Source organism: Salmo salar, chromosome 17 (assembly GCF_965601325.2).
Source record: "Salmo salar chromosome 17, fSalSal1, whole genome shotgun sequence".
Classification (NCBI taxonomy): Eukaryota; Metazoa; Chordata; class Actinopteri; order Salmoniformes; family Salmonidae; genus Salmo; species Salmo salar.
This window is the reverse complement of record NC_138307.1, coordinates 53,108,022-53,123,576: the sequence shown is the minus strand read 5'-3', so window position 1 is coordinate 53,123,576 and position 15,555 is coordinate 53,108,022. Positions and strand designations below refer to the sequence as shown.

At 43.1% G+C, this 15,555-nt stretch overlaps 1 protein-coding gene across 7 annotated transcripts in view; it reads left to right on the top strand.

Annotated features, from left to right (window-relative positions):
* The window catches only part of LOC106576123 (pleckstrin homology domain-containing family A member 5), an 88,646-nt gene that overhangs the window by 35,580 nt on the left and 37,511 nt on the right, over positions 1-15,555 (top strand). For all 7 annotated transcript variants that reach the window (XM_082963854.1, XM_082963859.1, XM_082963857.1 and 4 more), the window contains 2 exons: positions 950-1,091; positions 12,341-12,445. In XM_082963854.1, coding sequence (XP_082819980.1) covers positions 1,011-1,091; positions 12,341-12,445 — 186 coding nt within the window. In that variant the 5' untranslated portion in view covers positions 950-1,010. The remainder of the gene's footprint in view (positions 1-949; positions 1,092-12,340; positions 12,446-15,555) is intronic.

Here is a 15,555-nt window from a genome sequence, read left to right as displayed (position 1 = left end):
ATATTTGTCAAGCTTCAGGGAATGATAGCTGGCAGGAGAGGGGAGAAGACGGTAGAGTGGATTGTCATACCTTATCCTTTACCAGGGCTGAAATCAGCGGTGTACCCTCATGTTCAAGGTGTTTGTTCCTGTGAGTTGGGGACCTAAAACCCAGCTTTATTATCTCCCAGACAGACCGATACACATATTCTCTCTACCCCCCTCCACGCTCCAGATACCACAGAATATAGTCCACTGCTCAGAGACAATACTGATCTGAATACAACACTAGATGTATCAACTCTGCAAATAGGAAGATTTATAGGCAAGTTTAGCTTATTATTTGCTACTGTTGTTGTAAGCATTAAAACCTTTATGGTGCTGGGTAATTTATCCTGGGGGATCTTGAACTTTCCTGCATTTGGTATTGGCCTTGGGACATGGACTTTGAGGCCATTTAGTTTGTCAGGCAAAGTTGGCAGGCGATTTAAAGTGGTCTGACTTGGAGGAATATATCAGATGTGAGACAGAGTGAGTAATTGGTTTGATTTATGGGGCCTGCCTCCTCTTTTTGCCTCCTCTTTCTCTCTCTCTCCTCTTTCTCTAACGGCAGGGTTTGGCTCTAACAGAGATGGGCTCTCAGTGTGGTTGGAGTTTAAACTGCCGAACCGATAGAGGTAGACAGGCTTGGCCGTTAGGCAGCTCATTCGCAGAGCAATCAGTGTCTCACACACACACACACACACACACACACACACACACACACACACACACACACACACACACACACACACACACACACACACACACACACACACACACACAGTTGCACCGTGTCGCCTCTTAACCCGCCCATTAATCCCACAGAAGTTGAGTCCCAGCCTCATTTGTGTAGTCTTCTTGTCGCTTTTCTCATGTCCACCTGGATTTCTCTGTGTCCCCCCCCCCCCCACCCCCCCACCCCACCCAGGCCTAAGGCTCCAGAGCAGGCTCCATCAGAGGAGAGCGACCGAGTGAAGAAGGAGCGCCCGATGAGCACCATGAGCGAGGCGTCTAACTACACAGGAGGGTCAGACTACAGCACCTACCCTGGCAGCAGCCCTGCCACACGGGTAAGAGCTCCATGTCGGCCTGTACATCCTACCCCTAATAGACCACTAGACCCATGCCCTAAGCACTAGTATAGATCTGAGAGGATTAGAAGTTGGTGGTTCCTAAAGAGCATATGGATGCCACTGTAAGGGATGTCATGCAATTCTGGTGCATGTACAAGGACCGGGTTGGATTTAATGTACTGTATCAAGAGTGACTTGGCTAATAGGGGCCTGTGAGAGGGGAGATAGAGGTCCCAGTTCTGGGATGTTGAGAGGTGTCTTGTGGGGTCAGTGCTCTCTCCCATTTTCGCCATTAAGTCAATGTTGTGAGAGCTGTATTAGTCCACAGAGAGTATCAGAACAGGGACTCTACATGAGAAAATATATGCTGGATTATCCCAGCCCTGTCACAGCGTGTCAGTCTATAAATGCTTAATAGACTGGTGTATAAATATGGATGCTTTGATCAAATGAAAAGACTTTCATGAATTAATGATTTTTTACTTCTGCTTACACTGACCAAAAGTATAGCTTGGTGGCATGTATTTATTAATGAGCTGTAATTATTGACGAGTTACCATAGAGCTCCACGGTGGAGGTGTCATAATACCCATAAACTCTAGCGGTCAAATGGTTCCAGTCATTTTTCCACCATTCATTTTTTCCATCTGGGAATTTAGACACACTTAAAATAAGGGCTGTGTATTGTGTAGGCTTACCCTGGCGCGATGTTTTGATAACCGTGTAAATCTCACTCAGACAAGGTGACTTTTATCAATATATTCGTCTGGATTAACCCCCCCCAAAATTTTTTTAATGCTAATTAGCTGCTAATGTGGCTATCATAAAGAACTACAAATACTGGATTGGAACCATTTCCCTGTTCGATTGCTAGGTTGTTTGGTTATTGTGACACACTGTGGAACTCTATTGTGGGTCGAGCTACTGTAGCGCTATGCTCTGCTGCTGTAGGGATGGATAGAAGCTGCTGCAATGCTGTAAATTAGTCTCTCTCTCTCTCTCTCTCAGTAAAGATGGTCTTGTAGAATGGGCTAGTTTAATGAGGTGAATACTGTACCTCTTCCTTCTGTTGCTTTTTAACTTTATTTGTTTATTTATTTGTTTATTAACACCAAATAGCCAAATGCATGTTAACGGTATTCACCTATATTTACTTCCGGCACCGACAGAGATGGCCGCCTCGCTTCGCGTTCCTCGGAAACTATGCAGTATTTCGTTTTTTTTATGTATTTTTTCTTACATTGTTACCTCAGGTAATCTTAGGTTTTATTACATACAGTCAGGAGGAACTATTGGATATAAGAGCAACGTCAACTCACCAACATTACGACCAGGAATATGACTTTCCCGAAGCGGATCCTCTGTTTGGCCCACCGCCCAGGACAATGGATCGGATCCCAGCTGGCGACCCAAAACAACGACGCCGTAGAAGAAGGGGCAGACGGAGTGGTCTTCTGGTCAGGCTCCGTAGACGGGCACATCGCGCACCGCTCCCGAGCATACTACCCCAATGTCCAGTCTCTTGACAACAAGGTAGACGAAATCCGAGCAAGGGTAGCATTCCAGAGAGACATCCAAGACTGTAACGTTCTTTGTTTCACGGAAACATGGCTCACTCGAGACACACTATCTGAGTCGGTACAGCCACCTGGTTTCTTAACCTCTTGGGGCTAGGTGGGACGCTAGCGTGCCACCCGTGGTGCACTCCATCAACAGCAGGTGCATTTCAAGAGCGGCAAATTTGAATCCAAATAAATGTCAAAATTCAAATTTTTCAAAAATACAACTATTTTACACCATTTGAAAGATAAACATCTCCTTAATCTAACCACGTTTTACGATTTCAAAAAGGTTTTACGGCGAAAGCATAAATTTAGAGTATGTTAGGACAGTACATTTACAAGAGTTGTGTGTAATGTTTTGTCAAGTCAAAGACAGGGTCACCAAAACCATAAAACCAGCTAAAATGATGCACTAACCTTTTACAATCTCCATCAGATGACACTCCTAGGACATTATGTTAGACAATGCATGCATTTTTAGTTCTATCAAGTTCATATTTATATCCAAAAACAGCGTTTTACTATGGCATTGATGTTGAGGAAATCGTTTCCCTCCAATAACCGGCAGTCAAGTCAGCGTCACAAATTAAATAATTAAAATTAGAAAACATTGGTAAAATATTATATTGTCATTTAAAGAATTATAGATTTACATCTCTTGAACTCAATCAACTTGCCAGATTTAAAAATAACCTTACTGGGAAATCACACTTTGCAATAATCTGAGCACTGCGCCCAGAAAAATACGCGTTGCGATACAGACTAGACGTCATGTTGGGGAGATCTAAAATCGAAAATACTATGTAAATAATCCATTACCTTTGATTCTCTTCATCAGATGTCACTTCCAGGTATCACAGGTCCATAACGAATGTAGTTTTGTTCAAAAAAGCTCATCATTTATGTCCAAAAATCTCCGTCTCGTTAGCACATGATGTAAGCCAGCCGGACTTCTCGTCATGAACGAGGGGAAAAAATATATTTCCGTTCGTTCAAACATGTCAAACGTTGTATAGCATAAATCATTAGGGCCTTTTTTAACCAGTACATGAATAATATTCAAGGTGGACGAATGCATACTCTTTTATAACGTATTGGAACGAGGGTACCCAACATGAACTCGCGCGCCAGGTGTCTAATGGGACATCATCGTTCCATGGCTCTTGTTCGGTCAGATCTCCCTCCAGAAGACTCAAAACACTTTGTAAAGGCTGGTGACATCTAGTGGAAGCAATAGGAAGTGCCAAAATATTCCTAAGCCCCTGTGTTTTTCAATGGGATAGGTTTAAAGTCAATACAACACATCAGGTATCCACTTCCTGTCAGAAAATGTCTCAGGGTTTTGCCTGCCAAATGAGTTCTGTTATACTCACAGACACCATTCAAACAGTTTTAGAAACTTTAGAGTGTTTTCTATCCATATATAATAAGTATATGCATATTCTAGTTACTGGGTAGGATTAGTAACCAGATTAAATCGGGTACATTTTTTTTATCCAGACGTGCAAATGCTGCCCCCTAGACCCAACAGGTTAACACATCGCGCCGACAGAAACAAGCATCTCTCTGGTAAGAAGAAGGGCGGGGGTGTATGCCTTATGATTAACGAGACGTGATCATAACAACATACAGGAACTCAAGTCCTTTTGTTGACCTGACTTAGAATTCCTCACAATCAAATGCCGACCACATTATCTACCAAGAGAATTCTCTTCGATCGTAATCACAGTCGTGTATATTCCCCCCCAAGCAGACACATCGACGGCCCTGAAAGAACTTAATTGGACTCTATGTAAACTGGAAACCACATATCCTGAGGCTGCATTTATTGTAGCCAGGGATTTTAACAAGGCTAATCTGAAAACAAGGCTCCTCAAATTCTATCAGCATATCGATTGTGCTACCAGGGCTGGCAAAACCCTAGACCACTGTTATTCTAACTTCCGCGACGCATATAAGGCCCTCCCCCGCCCTCCCTTCGGAAAAGCTGACCACAACTCCATTTTGTTGCTCCCAGCCTATAGACAGAAACTAAAACAGGAAACTCCCGCCCTCAGGTCTGTTCAACGCTGGTCCGACCAATCAGATTCCACGCTTCAAGATTGCTTCGATCACGTGGACTGGGATATGTTCCGCATTGCGGCGAACAACAACATTGGCGAATACGCTGATTTGGTGTGCGAGTTTATTAACAAGTGCATCGGCGATGTCGTACCCACAGCGTCTATTAAAACATTCCCAAACCAGAAACCGTGGATGGATGGCAGCATTCGTGCAAGACTGAACGCACGAACCACTGCTTTTAATCAGGGCAAGGTGACCGGAAACATGACCGAATACAAACAGTGTAGCTATTCCCTCCGCAAGGCAATCAAACAAGCTAAGCGTCAGTACAGAGACAAAGTGGAGTCGCAATTTAATGGCACAGACACGAGAGGTATGTGGCAGGGTCCTACAGTCAATCATGGACTACAAAAGAAAAACCAGCCCCGTCGCGGATCACGATGTCTTGCTCCCAGACAGACTAAACAAGTTTTTTGCTCGCTTTGAGGACAATACAGTGCCACTGACAAGGCCCGCTACCAAAACCTGCGGGCTCTCCTTCACTGTAGCCAACGTGAGTAAAACATTTAAATGTGTTAACCCTCGCAAGGCTGCAGGCCCAGAAGGCATATTCACGGCCGCGTCCTCAAAGCATGCGCAGACCAGTTGGCTGGTGTGTTTACGGACATATTCAATCAATCCTTATCCCAGTCTGCTGTCCCCACATGCTTCAAGAGGGCCACCATTGTTCCTGTTCCAAAGAAAGCTAAGGTAACTGAGCTAAATGACTACCGCCCTGTAGCACTCACTTCCGTCATCATGAAGTGCTTTGAGAGACTAGTCAAGGACAATATCACCTCCACCCTACCTGACACACTAGACCCACTCCAATTTGCTTACCAACCCAATAAGTCCACAGACGACGCAATTGCCATCACACTGCATACTGCCCTAACCCATCTGGACAAGAGGAATACCTATGTAAGAATGCTGTTCATCGATTACAGCTCAGCATTTAACACCATAGTACCCTCCAAACTCGTCATTAAGCTCGAGACCCTGGGTCTCGACCCCGCCCTGTGCAACTTCCTGACGGGCCGCCCCCCAGGTGGTGAGGGTAGGTAACAACATCTCCACCCAGCTGATCCTCAACACTGGGTCCCCACAAGGGTGCGTTCTCAGCCCTCTCCTGTACTCCCTGTTCACCCATGACTGCGTGGCCATGCACGCCTCCAACTCAATCATTAAGTTTGCAGACGACACTACAGTGGTAGGCTTGATTACCAACGACGACGAGACGGCCTACAGGGAGGAGGTGAGGGCCCTCAGAGTGTGGTGTCAGGAAAATAACCTCACACTCAATGTCAACAAAACAAAGGAGATGATCGTGGACTTCAGGAAACAGCAGAGGGAGCACCCCCCTATCTACATTGACGGGACAGTAGTGGAGAGGGTGGAGAGTTTTAAGTTCCTCGGCGTAGACATCACGGACAACTGAAATGGTCCACCCACACAGACAGCGTGGTGAAGAAGGCACCTCTTCAACCTCAGGAGGCTGAAGAAATTCGGCTTGTCACCAAAAACACTCACAAACTTTTACAGATGCACAATTGAGAGCATCCTGTCGGGCTGTATCACCGCCTGGTACGGCAGCTGCTCCGCCCATAACCGGAAGGCTCTCCAGAGGGTAGTGAGGTCTGCACAACGCATCACCGGGTGCAAACTACCTGCCCTCCAGGACACCTACACCACCCGATGTCACAGGAAGGCCAAAAAGATCATCAAGGACAACAACCACCCGAGCCACTGCCTGTTCACCTCGCTATCATCCAGAAGGCGAGGTCAGTACAGGTGCATCAATGCGGAAACCAAGTGACTGAAAAACAGCTTCTATCTCAAGTCCATCAGACTGTTAAACAGCCATCACTAACATTGAGTGGCTCATACCAACATACTGACTGAACTCCAGCCTCTTTAATAATGGAGAAATTGATGTAATCAATTTATCATTAGCCACTTTATATTATATAATGTTTACGGTACCCTACATTACTCATCTCATATGTATATACTGTACTCTATACTGTCGTGTCTTTGGGGTACCATTAAACTGAAGACATGTTTATCAATTAACTCCCTGTAATTATTATCACGCGATTAAACTGATTAATCGTTTAATTGTTATTAACTAGGAGATCGGGGCACCAAGGAAAATATTCAGATTACAAAGTTATAATTTTCCTAATATAACTTATCTATATTATAGTATAGGCCGATTATCTTCTGGTTTAACCTCTCTAGGCTAGGCGGGACGAATTCGTCCCACCTACGTAACAGCCACGGCTATCCTGTGGCGTGATTTTCAAAACCTTAAAAATCCTATTACTTCAATTTCTCAAACATATGACTATTTTACAGCCATTTAAAGATAAGACTCTCGTTAATCTAACCACACTGTCCGATTTCAAAAAGGCTTTACAACGAAAGCAAAACATTAGATTATGTCAGCAGAGTACCAAGCCAGAAATAATCAGACACCCATTTTTCAAGCCAGCATATAATGTCACCAAAACCCAGAAGACAGCTAAATGCAGCACTCACCTTTGATGATCTTCATCAGATGACAACCCTAGGACATTATGTTATACAATACATGCATGTTTTGTTCAATCAAGTTCATATTTATATCAAAAACCAGCTTTTTACATTAGCATGTGACGTTCAGAACTAGCATACCCCCCGCAAACTTCCGGGGAATTCGCTAACATTTTACTAAATTACTCACGATAAACGTTCACAAAAAGCATAACAATTATTTTAAGAATTATAGATACAGACCTCCTCTATGCACTCGATATGTCCGATTTTAAAATAGCTTTTTGGTGAAAGCACATTTTGCAATATTCTAAGTACATAGCCCAGGCATCACGGGCTCGCTATTTAGACACCCGGCAAGTTTAGCACTCACCATAATCATATTTACTATTATAAAAATGTCATTACCTTTTGTTGTCTTCGTCAGAATACACACCCAGGACAGCTACTTCAATAACAAATGTTGGTTTGGTCCAAAATAATCCATCGTTATATCCGAATAGCGGCGTTTTGTTCGTGCGTTCCAGACACTATCCGAAATAGTAAAGAAGTGTCACGCGCTTGGCGCAATTCGTGACAATAAAATTCTAAGTATTCCATTACCGTACTTCGAAGCATGTCAACCGCTGTTTAAAATCAATTTTTACGACATTTTTCTCGTAGAAAAGCGATAATATTCTGACAGGGAATCTCCTTTTCGGCAAACAGAGGAAAAAATCCCAAAGGCGGGGGCGGTCGGGGTCATGCGCATAAGCTAGTGTCTCTTGATCGGCCACTTGAGAAAGGCGATAATGTGTTTCAGCCTGGGGCTGGAATGACGACATTCTGTTTTTTCCCAGGCTCTGAGCGCCTATGGACGACGTGGGAAGTGTCACGTTAGAGCAGAGATCCTTAGTAAATGATAGAGATGGAAAAGAAGTTCAACAAATGGTCAGACAGGCCACTTCCTGTAAAGGAATCTCTCAGGTTTTGACCTGCCATTTGAGTTCTGTTATACTCACAGACACCATTCAAACAGTTTTAGAAAATTTAGGGTGTTTTCTATCCATATGTAATAAGTATATGCATATTCTAGTTACTGAGTAGGAGTGGTAACCAGATTAAATCGGGTATGTTTTTTATCCAGCCGTGTCAATGCTGCCCCCTAGCCCTAACAGGTTAAATGGTGTATTTTACCTCTAGTCCAGTCTCATTCCAAACGTCGTAAATTGTTGTATCTGCACGAACCCAGTCTTTACTAAAATCATCCATACATCAATTGTCTTAAAATCATTTATTTACTACACTAAGTAATTAACAGAAAACATACAAACAGTAATTATCGTCACAAAGGATTGGTATAGTAATGTGCCCTAATGGCTAACAGGCATGGCTGGTCTGTTAGACAATGGGTCATAAACGGTCAGCTGAGAAGGTACACAGAGTTCATTTATATTAACAATTGACAATTGAAGGCTCGCTCATTCGGGAACAATTGCAATCGATATATATTTACGCTCATGTGTCGTCGGGAACCTTGTTCGAGCGTCGTTCTGATGGAGAGTTCTCTCTCTCTCTCCTCTCTCTCTCGGTTAGAATGGATCTTTCAAAGCGACATTCATTAATGTCGTTATAGAATGGATGTTTCGTTGGTCTTCGCGTTCGATGATATAATTTACTTAGCTGCAGACTAATAATTAATATCAAAGACTTGTTCTTATTCTGTCGGTCTCGATAGTCTAAAAGTTAACCACGTGGTGTAGTTCACTTTCAGTAGAGGAATTGGATGGTAAAACCTATTGGCCATGGAGTGGAGGCCTGGTCTCAAGAAATGTAAATCAGGGTGGGTTTTATAGTGACCCTTGAACAGGCTTGTCAAATGACGCCTGGTCCTGTCTGTGTCCCTTGGGGGGCGTGCCGATGGCTGAGTGAAGCTTGGTACAGAAATCCAATTCTATCACATTAACATCCGTACATAGCATCTCAATGTATTACAAATAGCTTTATCCTTATTAATACATTTTATACAACCATTATGATGCAAGTCTCAAGCTGAGGCTATTATATAAACAGTTTTATGGTAATATGGCTATATTGTCTCTTCTGAGTATCACAAAATTGTACCAAGCGGACCAGTTCGTAGCTGGATTCTTTACCAATCTTCCATACCTTCTCCAGAACACACATGTCGCTCGGTTCTCCAATTCTATGAGTTAGAAGAATTTCCTTTGTCTCTCTATGAAACATGTGGTAGGAGATTCTCCTCTTAGGGTTTTTACAACCCTTTCACACAGGGTCTGGGTTGGGGGGAAGGTAGGTTGGGGAATGGTACAAAGGGGAGGGGGTCAACTGTCCTTCCTGTACCCAAAGAGGCCAACGTCATGACAATACCATCTACTGCATCTTGCCTATGCCGTTCGGCCATCACTCATTTATATATTTTTATGTACATATTCTTATTCATTCCTTTACACTTGTGTGTATAAGGTAGTTGTTGTGAAATTGTTAGTTTATATTACTTGTTAGATATTACTGCATGGTCGGAACTAGAAGCACAAGCATTTCGCTACACTTGCATTAACACCTGCTAACCATGTGTATGTGACAAATAAATTGGATTTGATTTGATGAAGGAGGATATTTTGAATGAATTTGTAACTCTCCTCTAATTATGCATCTTCAGAAATGTATTTGTATATATATTGAGCAAAAATAGAAACTCAACATGCAACAATTTCAACGATTTTACTGAGTTACAGTTCATATAAGAAAATCAGTCAACTGAAATAAATTAGTTAGGCCCTAATCTTTTGATTTCACCTGACTGGGCCATGGGTGGGTCTGGGAGGGCATAGGCACGTCCACTGGGGAGTCAGGCCCAGCCAATCAGAATTAGTTTTTCCCCACGAAAGGGCTTTCTTACAGACAGAAATACTCTTCAATTTCATCAGCTGTCCGGGTGGCTGGTCTCAGACGTCCCGCAGGTGAAGAAGCCGGATGGGGAGGTCCTGGGCTGGCATGGTTACACGTGGTCTGCTGTTGAGGCCGGTTGGACGTACTGCCAAATTATCTAAAACAACATTGGAGTCGGCTTAGGTTAGAGAAATGAACATTAAATTCTCTGGCAACAGCTCTGGTGGACATTCCAGCAGTCATAATGCCAACTGCACGCTCCCTCAAAACTTGAGACATCTGTGACATTGTGTTGTGTGACAAGCTGTTTAATCAGCTTCTTGATATGCCACACCTGTCAGGTGGATGGATTATCTTGGCAAAGGAGAAATCCTCAATAACAGGGATGTTAACAAATTAGTGCACATCATTTAAGAGAAAAGGTATTTTTGTGCGAATGGAACATTTCTGGGATCTTTTATTTCAGCTCATGATTCATGGGACCAACACTTTACATGTTGTGTTTATATTTTTGTTCAGTGTATATATACAGTGCCATGAAAAAGTATTTGCCACCTTTCTGATTTTCTCTGTTTTTGCATATTTTTTTATACTGAATGTTATCAGATCTTTAACTAAAACCTAATATTAGACAAAGGGCACCTGAGTTTACAAATCACCCCCCCAAAAGTGTATTTATTTTATTTATTTAATTAACAAAGTTATGCAAGACCCAATTCCCCTGTGTTAAAAAGTAATTGCCCCCTTACACTCAATAACTGGTTGTGCCATCTGTAGATGCAATGACTGCAACCAAATACTTCCTGTAGTTGTTGATTAGTCTCTCACATCTCTGTGGAGGAATTTTGGCCCACTCTTGCATGCAGAACTGCTTTAACTCTGCGACATTTGTAGGTTTTCAAGTCCCGCCACAACATCGCAATTGGGATTAGGTCTGGAATTTGACTAAACCATGACAAAAACTTAAAATGTGTTTCTTTTTAACCATTTTCATGTAGACTTGATTGTGTGTTTTGGATCATTGTCTTGCATGACCCATCGTCCAGTTCCTGAGGCAGCAAAGCATCCCCAAACCATCACACTACCACCACCATGCTCGACCATTGGTATAAGGTTCTTACTGTGGAATGCAGTGTTTGGTTTTCGCCAGACATAATGGGACCCATGTTGTCCAAAAAGTTGACTCAAGTTTGCCAAAAAGCACCTGAATGATCATCAAGACGCTAGGAAGATGTTCTATGGACAGATGAGTCAAAATATTAACTTTTTGACGACATGGATCCCATTATGCCTGGCGAAAACGAAACACTGCATTCCACAGTAAGAACCTTATACCAACGGTCAAGCATGGAGGTGGTAGTGTGATGGTTTGGGGATGCTTTGAACTGAAGCTGAAGCGCAGCTGGGTAATGCAGCAAGACAATGATAGTAGCCTAGTGGTTAGAGCGTTGGGCCAGTAACCGACAGGTTCCTAGATCAAATCCCCGAGCTGACAAGGCAAAAATATGTCGTTCTGTAAATAAGAATTTGTTCTTAACTGACTTGCCTAGTTAAATAAAACAATGTAATAAAAACGATCCAAAACGCACAATGAAGTCTACATGAAAATGGCTATAAACAAACAAATTAGAAGTTTTGGAATGGCCTAGTCAAAGTCCTGACCTAATCCCAAATGAGATGTTGTGGCAGGACTTGAAACAAGCAGTTCATCCTTGAAAACCCACAAATGTTGCTGAGTTAAAGAAGTTATGCATGCAAGAGTGAGCCAAAATTCCTCCACAGCGATGTGAGAGACTGATCAACAACAAGACTGATCAACAACTACAGGAAGCATTTACTTGCAGTCATTGCAGCTGAGGTGGCACAAACAGATATTGAGTGTAAGGGGGCAATTACTTTTTCACACAGGGAAATTGGCGGTTGCATAACTTTGTTACTTAAGTAAACAAAATAAGTACAAATATTTTATTTGTTAACTCTGCTTCCCTTTATCTAATATTAGGTGTTGGTTAAAGATCTGATAACATGCAGTATCAAAAATATACAAAAATAAAGAAAATCGGAAAGGGGGCAAATACTTTTTACTTTCACGGCGCTGTATATAAATGTTTTTATATACAGTATACTGACTGATTGTCCATTTTATATTTTCAGCCTTCAAGGTCTTACAAAAAGGTCCATAACTTTGGCAAGAGGTCGAACTCTATTAAGAGGAATCCCAATGCCCCGGCGGTCAAGAGCAACTGGCTTTACAAACAGGTATTGGAAAGTTTGTACATCATTTGTAGTTCCCAGAATAGAACAACTTGACTGAATTACTTCTTCATTGCAATTTACTCTGAATATAATCTAGAGAATTGCAGAACCTGAGCAAATCAAATGGCTGATTGCAGTATGTGTGATGATGAGTGGGTGTTGGTGGAAGTGTGCAGCCTACACAGCCTTCCTCAGTGGGTTGATGAGAGAGTCTGTGTGACAGGGCTTTGAGGGGATAGCCACCTGCACATGCACACACACATAGGATCAATTCTAAAACTGATTAAATTGTTATTTTTCCTCATCAATTTACACACAATACCCCATAATGACAAAGCAAAAACAAGTTTATACAAAAAACGGAAATATCACATTTACGTAAGTATTCAGACCATTTACTCAGAACTTTGTCGAAGCACCTTTGGCAGTGATTACAGCATCGAGTCATCTTTGGTATGACGCTGCAAGCTTGGCACACCTGTATTTGGGGAGTTTCTCCCATTCTTCTCTGCAGATCCTCTCAAGCTCTGTCCAGTTGGATGGGTAGCATTGCTGCACAGCTATTTTCAGATGTCTCCAGAGATGTTCGATCGGGTTCAAGTCCGCGCTTTGGCTGGGCCACTCAAGGACATTCAGAGACTCGTCCCGAAGCCACTCCTGCGGTGTCTTGGCTGTGTGCTTAGGGTCATTGTCCTGTTGGAAGGTGAACCTTCGCCCCAGTCTGAGGTCCTGAGCGCTCTGGAGCAGGTTTTCATCAAGGATCTCTCTGTACTTTTCTCCGTTCAACTTTGCCTCGATCTTGACTCGTCTCCTGCCACTGAAAAACATCCCCACAGCATGATGCTGCCACCATCATGCTTCATCGTAGGGATAGTGCCAGGTTTCTTCCATACGTGAAGCTTGGCATTCAGGCCAAAGAGTTCAATCTTGCTTTCATCAGGCCAGAGAATCTTGTTTCTCATGGTCTGAGAGTCTTTAGGTGCCTTTTGGCAAACTCCACGCGGGCTGTTATGTGCCTTTTACTGAGGAGTGGCTTCTGTCTAGCCCCTCTACCATAAAGGCCGGATTGGTGGAGTTCTGCAGAGATGGTTGTCCTTCTGGAAGTTTCTCCCATCTCCACAGAAGAACTCTGGAGCTCTGTCAGAGTGACCATCAGGTTCTTGGTCACCTCCCTGACCAAGGCCCTATCCCCCGATTGCTTAGTTTGGCCAAGCTTCCATGTTTTGGTACCCTTCTGCAGATCTCCCCAGATCTGTGCCTCTACACAACCCTGTCTCGGAGCTCTATGGACATTTCCTTTGACCTCATGGCTTGATTTTTGCTCTGACATGCACTGTCAACTGTGGGACCTTATATAGACAGGTGTGTGCCTTTCCAAATCATTTCCAATCAATTGAATTTACCACAGGTGGACTCCAATCAAGTTGTGGAAACAGCTCAAGATGATCAATGGAAACAGGATGTACCTGAGCTCAATTTAGAGTCTCATAGCAAAGGGTCTGAATACTTATGTAAATAAGGTATTTCAGTTTTTTTTCTTTTTTTCGCTTTGTCATTATGGGTTATTGTGTGTAGATTGCTGAGGATTTGTATTTATTTAATCCATTATAGAATAAGGCTGTAACGTAACAAAGTGGAAAAAGTCAAGGGGTCTGAATACTTTCTGAAGGCACTGTACACACACACACACACACACACACACACACACACACACACACACACACACACACACACACACACACACACACTCAAAGGGAATGTGACAATGTCATCGGGGCTTATCCAGGCTTATCACAACCAGCCAGGATTAGGAGTCCCATAGGGGGGAGCACAATTGGCCCAGCGTCATCCGGGTTTGGCCGGTGTAGGCCATCATTGTAAATAAGAATTTGTTCTTAACTGATGTCGGGGTAGGTTCCTTGTTCCTTGTCAATCATTGGATTATTGGTGAAATCAGCAATCAGACAATATCTTCTTTAAGTAAATCAGTCAAACATTTATTAATGCAATTGCAGACAGAAGTTGACAACGGGAACACAGCACGTATGTTTCAGAGTAAGTTCTGCACCCCACCTAAGGGTGCAGCTGATTTTATACATGTGATCACTCCCTAGTGGTTTGATCACTCCCTAGTGGTTTGATCACCTACGTCAATGTATGTGTGTAACAATAAGCTGAGGTTACCTTATAAAGTAACCTAGTACAGTAGCTTCTCTGAATTGATTAGCATTGTCCACTGTCACACAAGATCAAAATGTCAAAACCAGACAGTGGTTACTTCTCTTTATCTAGTTTCGGTATGACTCAGACCCAGCCTGCAAGCACACTCTCACAACAGCCAGGGCTTAACCACAAAGACTAATATAGATGCTTGTTCAACCTTTAGTGGCAGAGATTGTAGACACATAGCAACAGTATCTTATTATAAGGCCTGCAGCAAAACATATGAATCTTAAGGTCCCCTTAATCAATAATGGGGAGGGTGTTTGGGACCCTAACCCCTTCACTGACTTGCCTAGTAAAGATTAAATGTGTAGCATCAGACTCCACACACACACACACACACCCCCGTCTGTTAGGTTTCGACTCTGTCAATCACCACATCCTCATCGGCAGACTCAATAGCCTTGGTTTCTCAAATGATTGCCTTGCCTGGTTCACCAACTACTTCTCTGATAGAGTTCAGTGTGTCAAATCGGAGGGCCTGTTGTCCGGACCTCTGGCAGTCTCTATGGGGTGCCACAGGGTTCCTGTGGCACAGGGTTCCACAGGGTTCCTCAATGGGGTGCCACAGAGTGACCTCCTCTCTTGTTATCTGGCAATTGTATTCAGTCTAAATGTTGATGCATCATTTTGTCATTCTCATTTACATAGCCTGAGTCTTTTGTTTTAGCTAGTACTGATACGGTGGCCTGGTCCCTCAAGCAAAGTGACAACCATCCTTGATTGGATGTAACTTTTTCTCTTTCTCTCTGTCTCAATTAATCAGGTCACTTTACAGACTTGCTCGACCAACCGTGTGGTGGCTGAGCTATTTTGCTCGTTATCTTTCAACCTGTACAATGCAACTTGAGCATTTCCTCTCCCTCACCAAGCTCTGGCTGTGGGTCAAT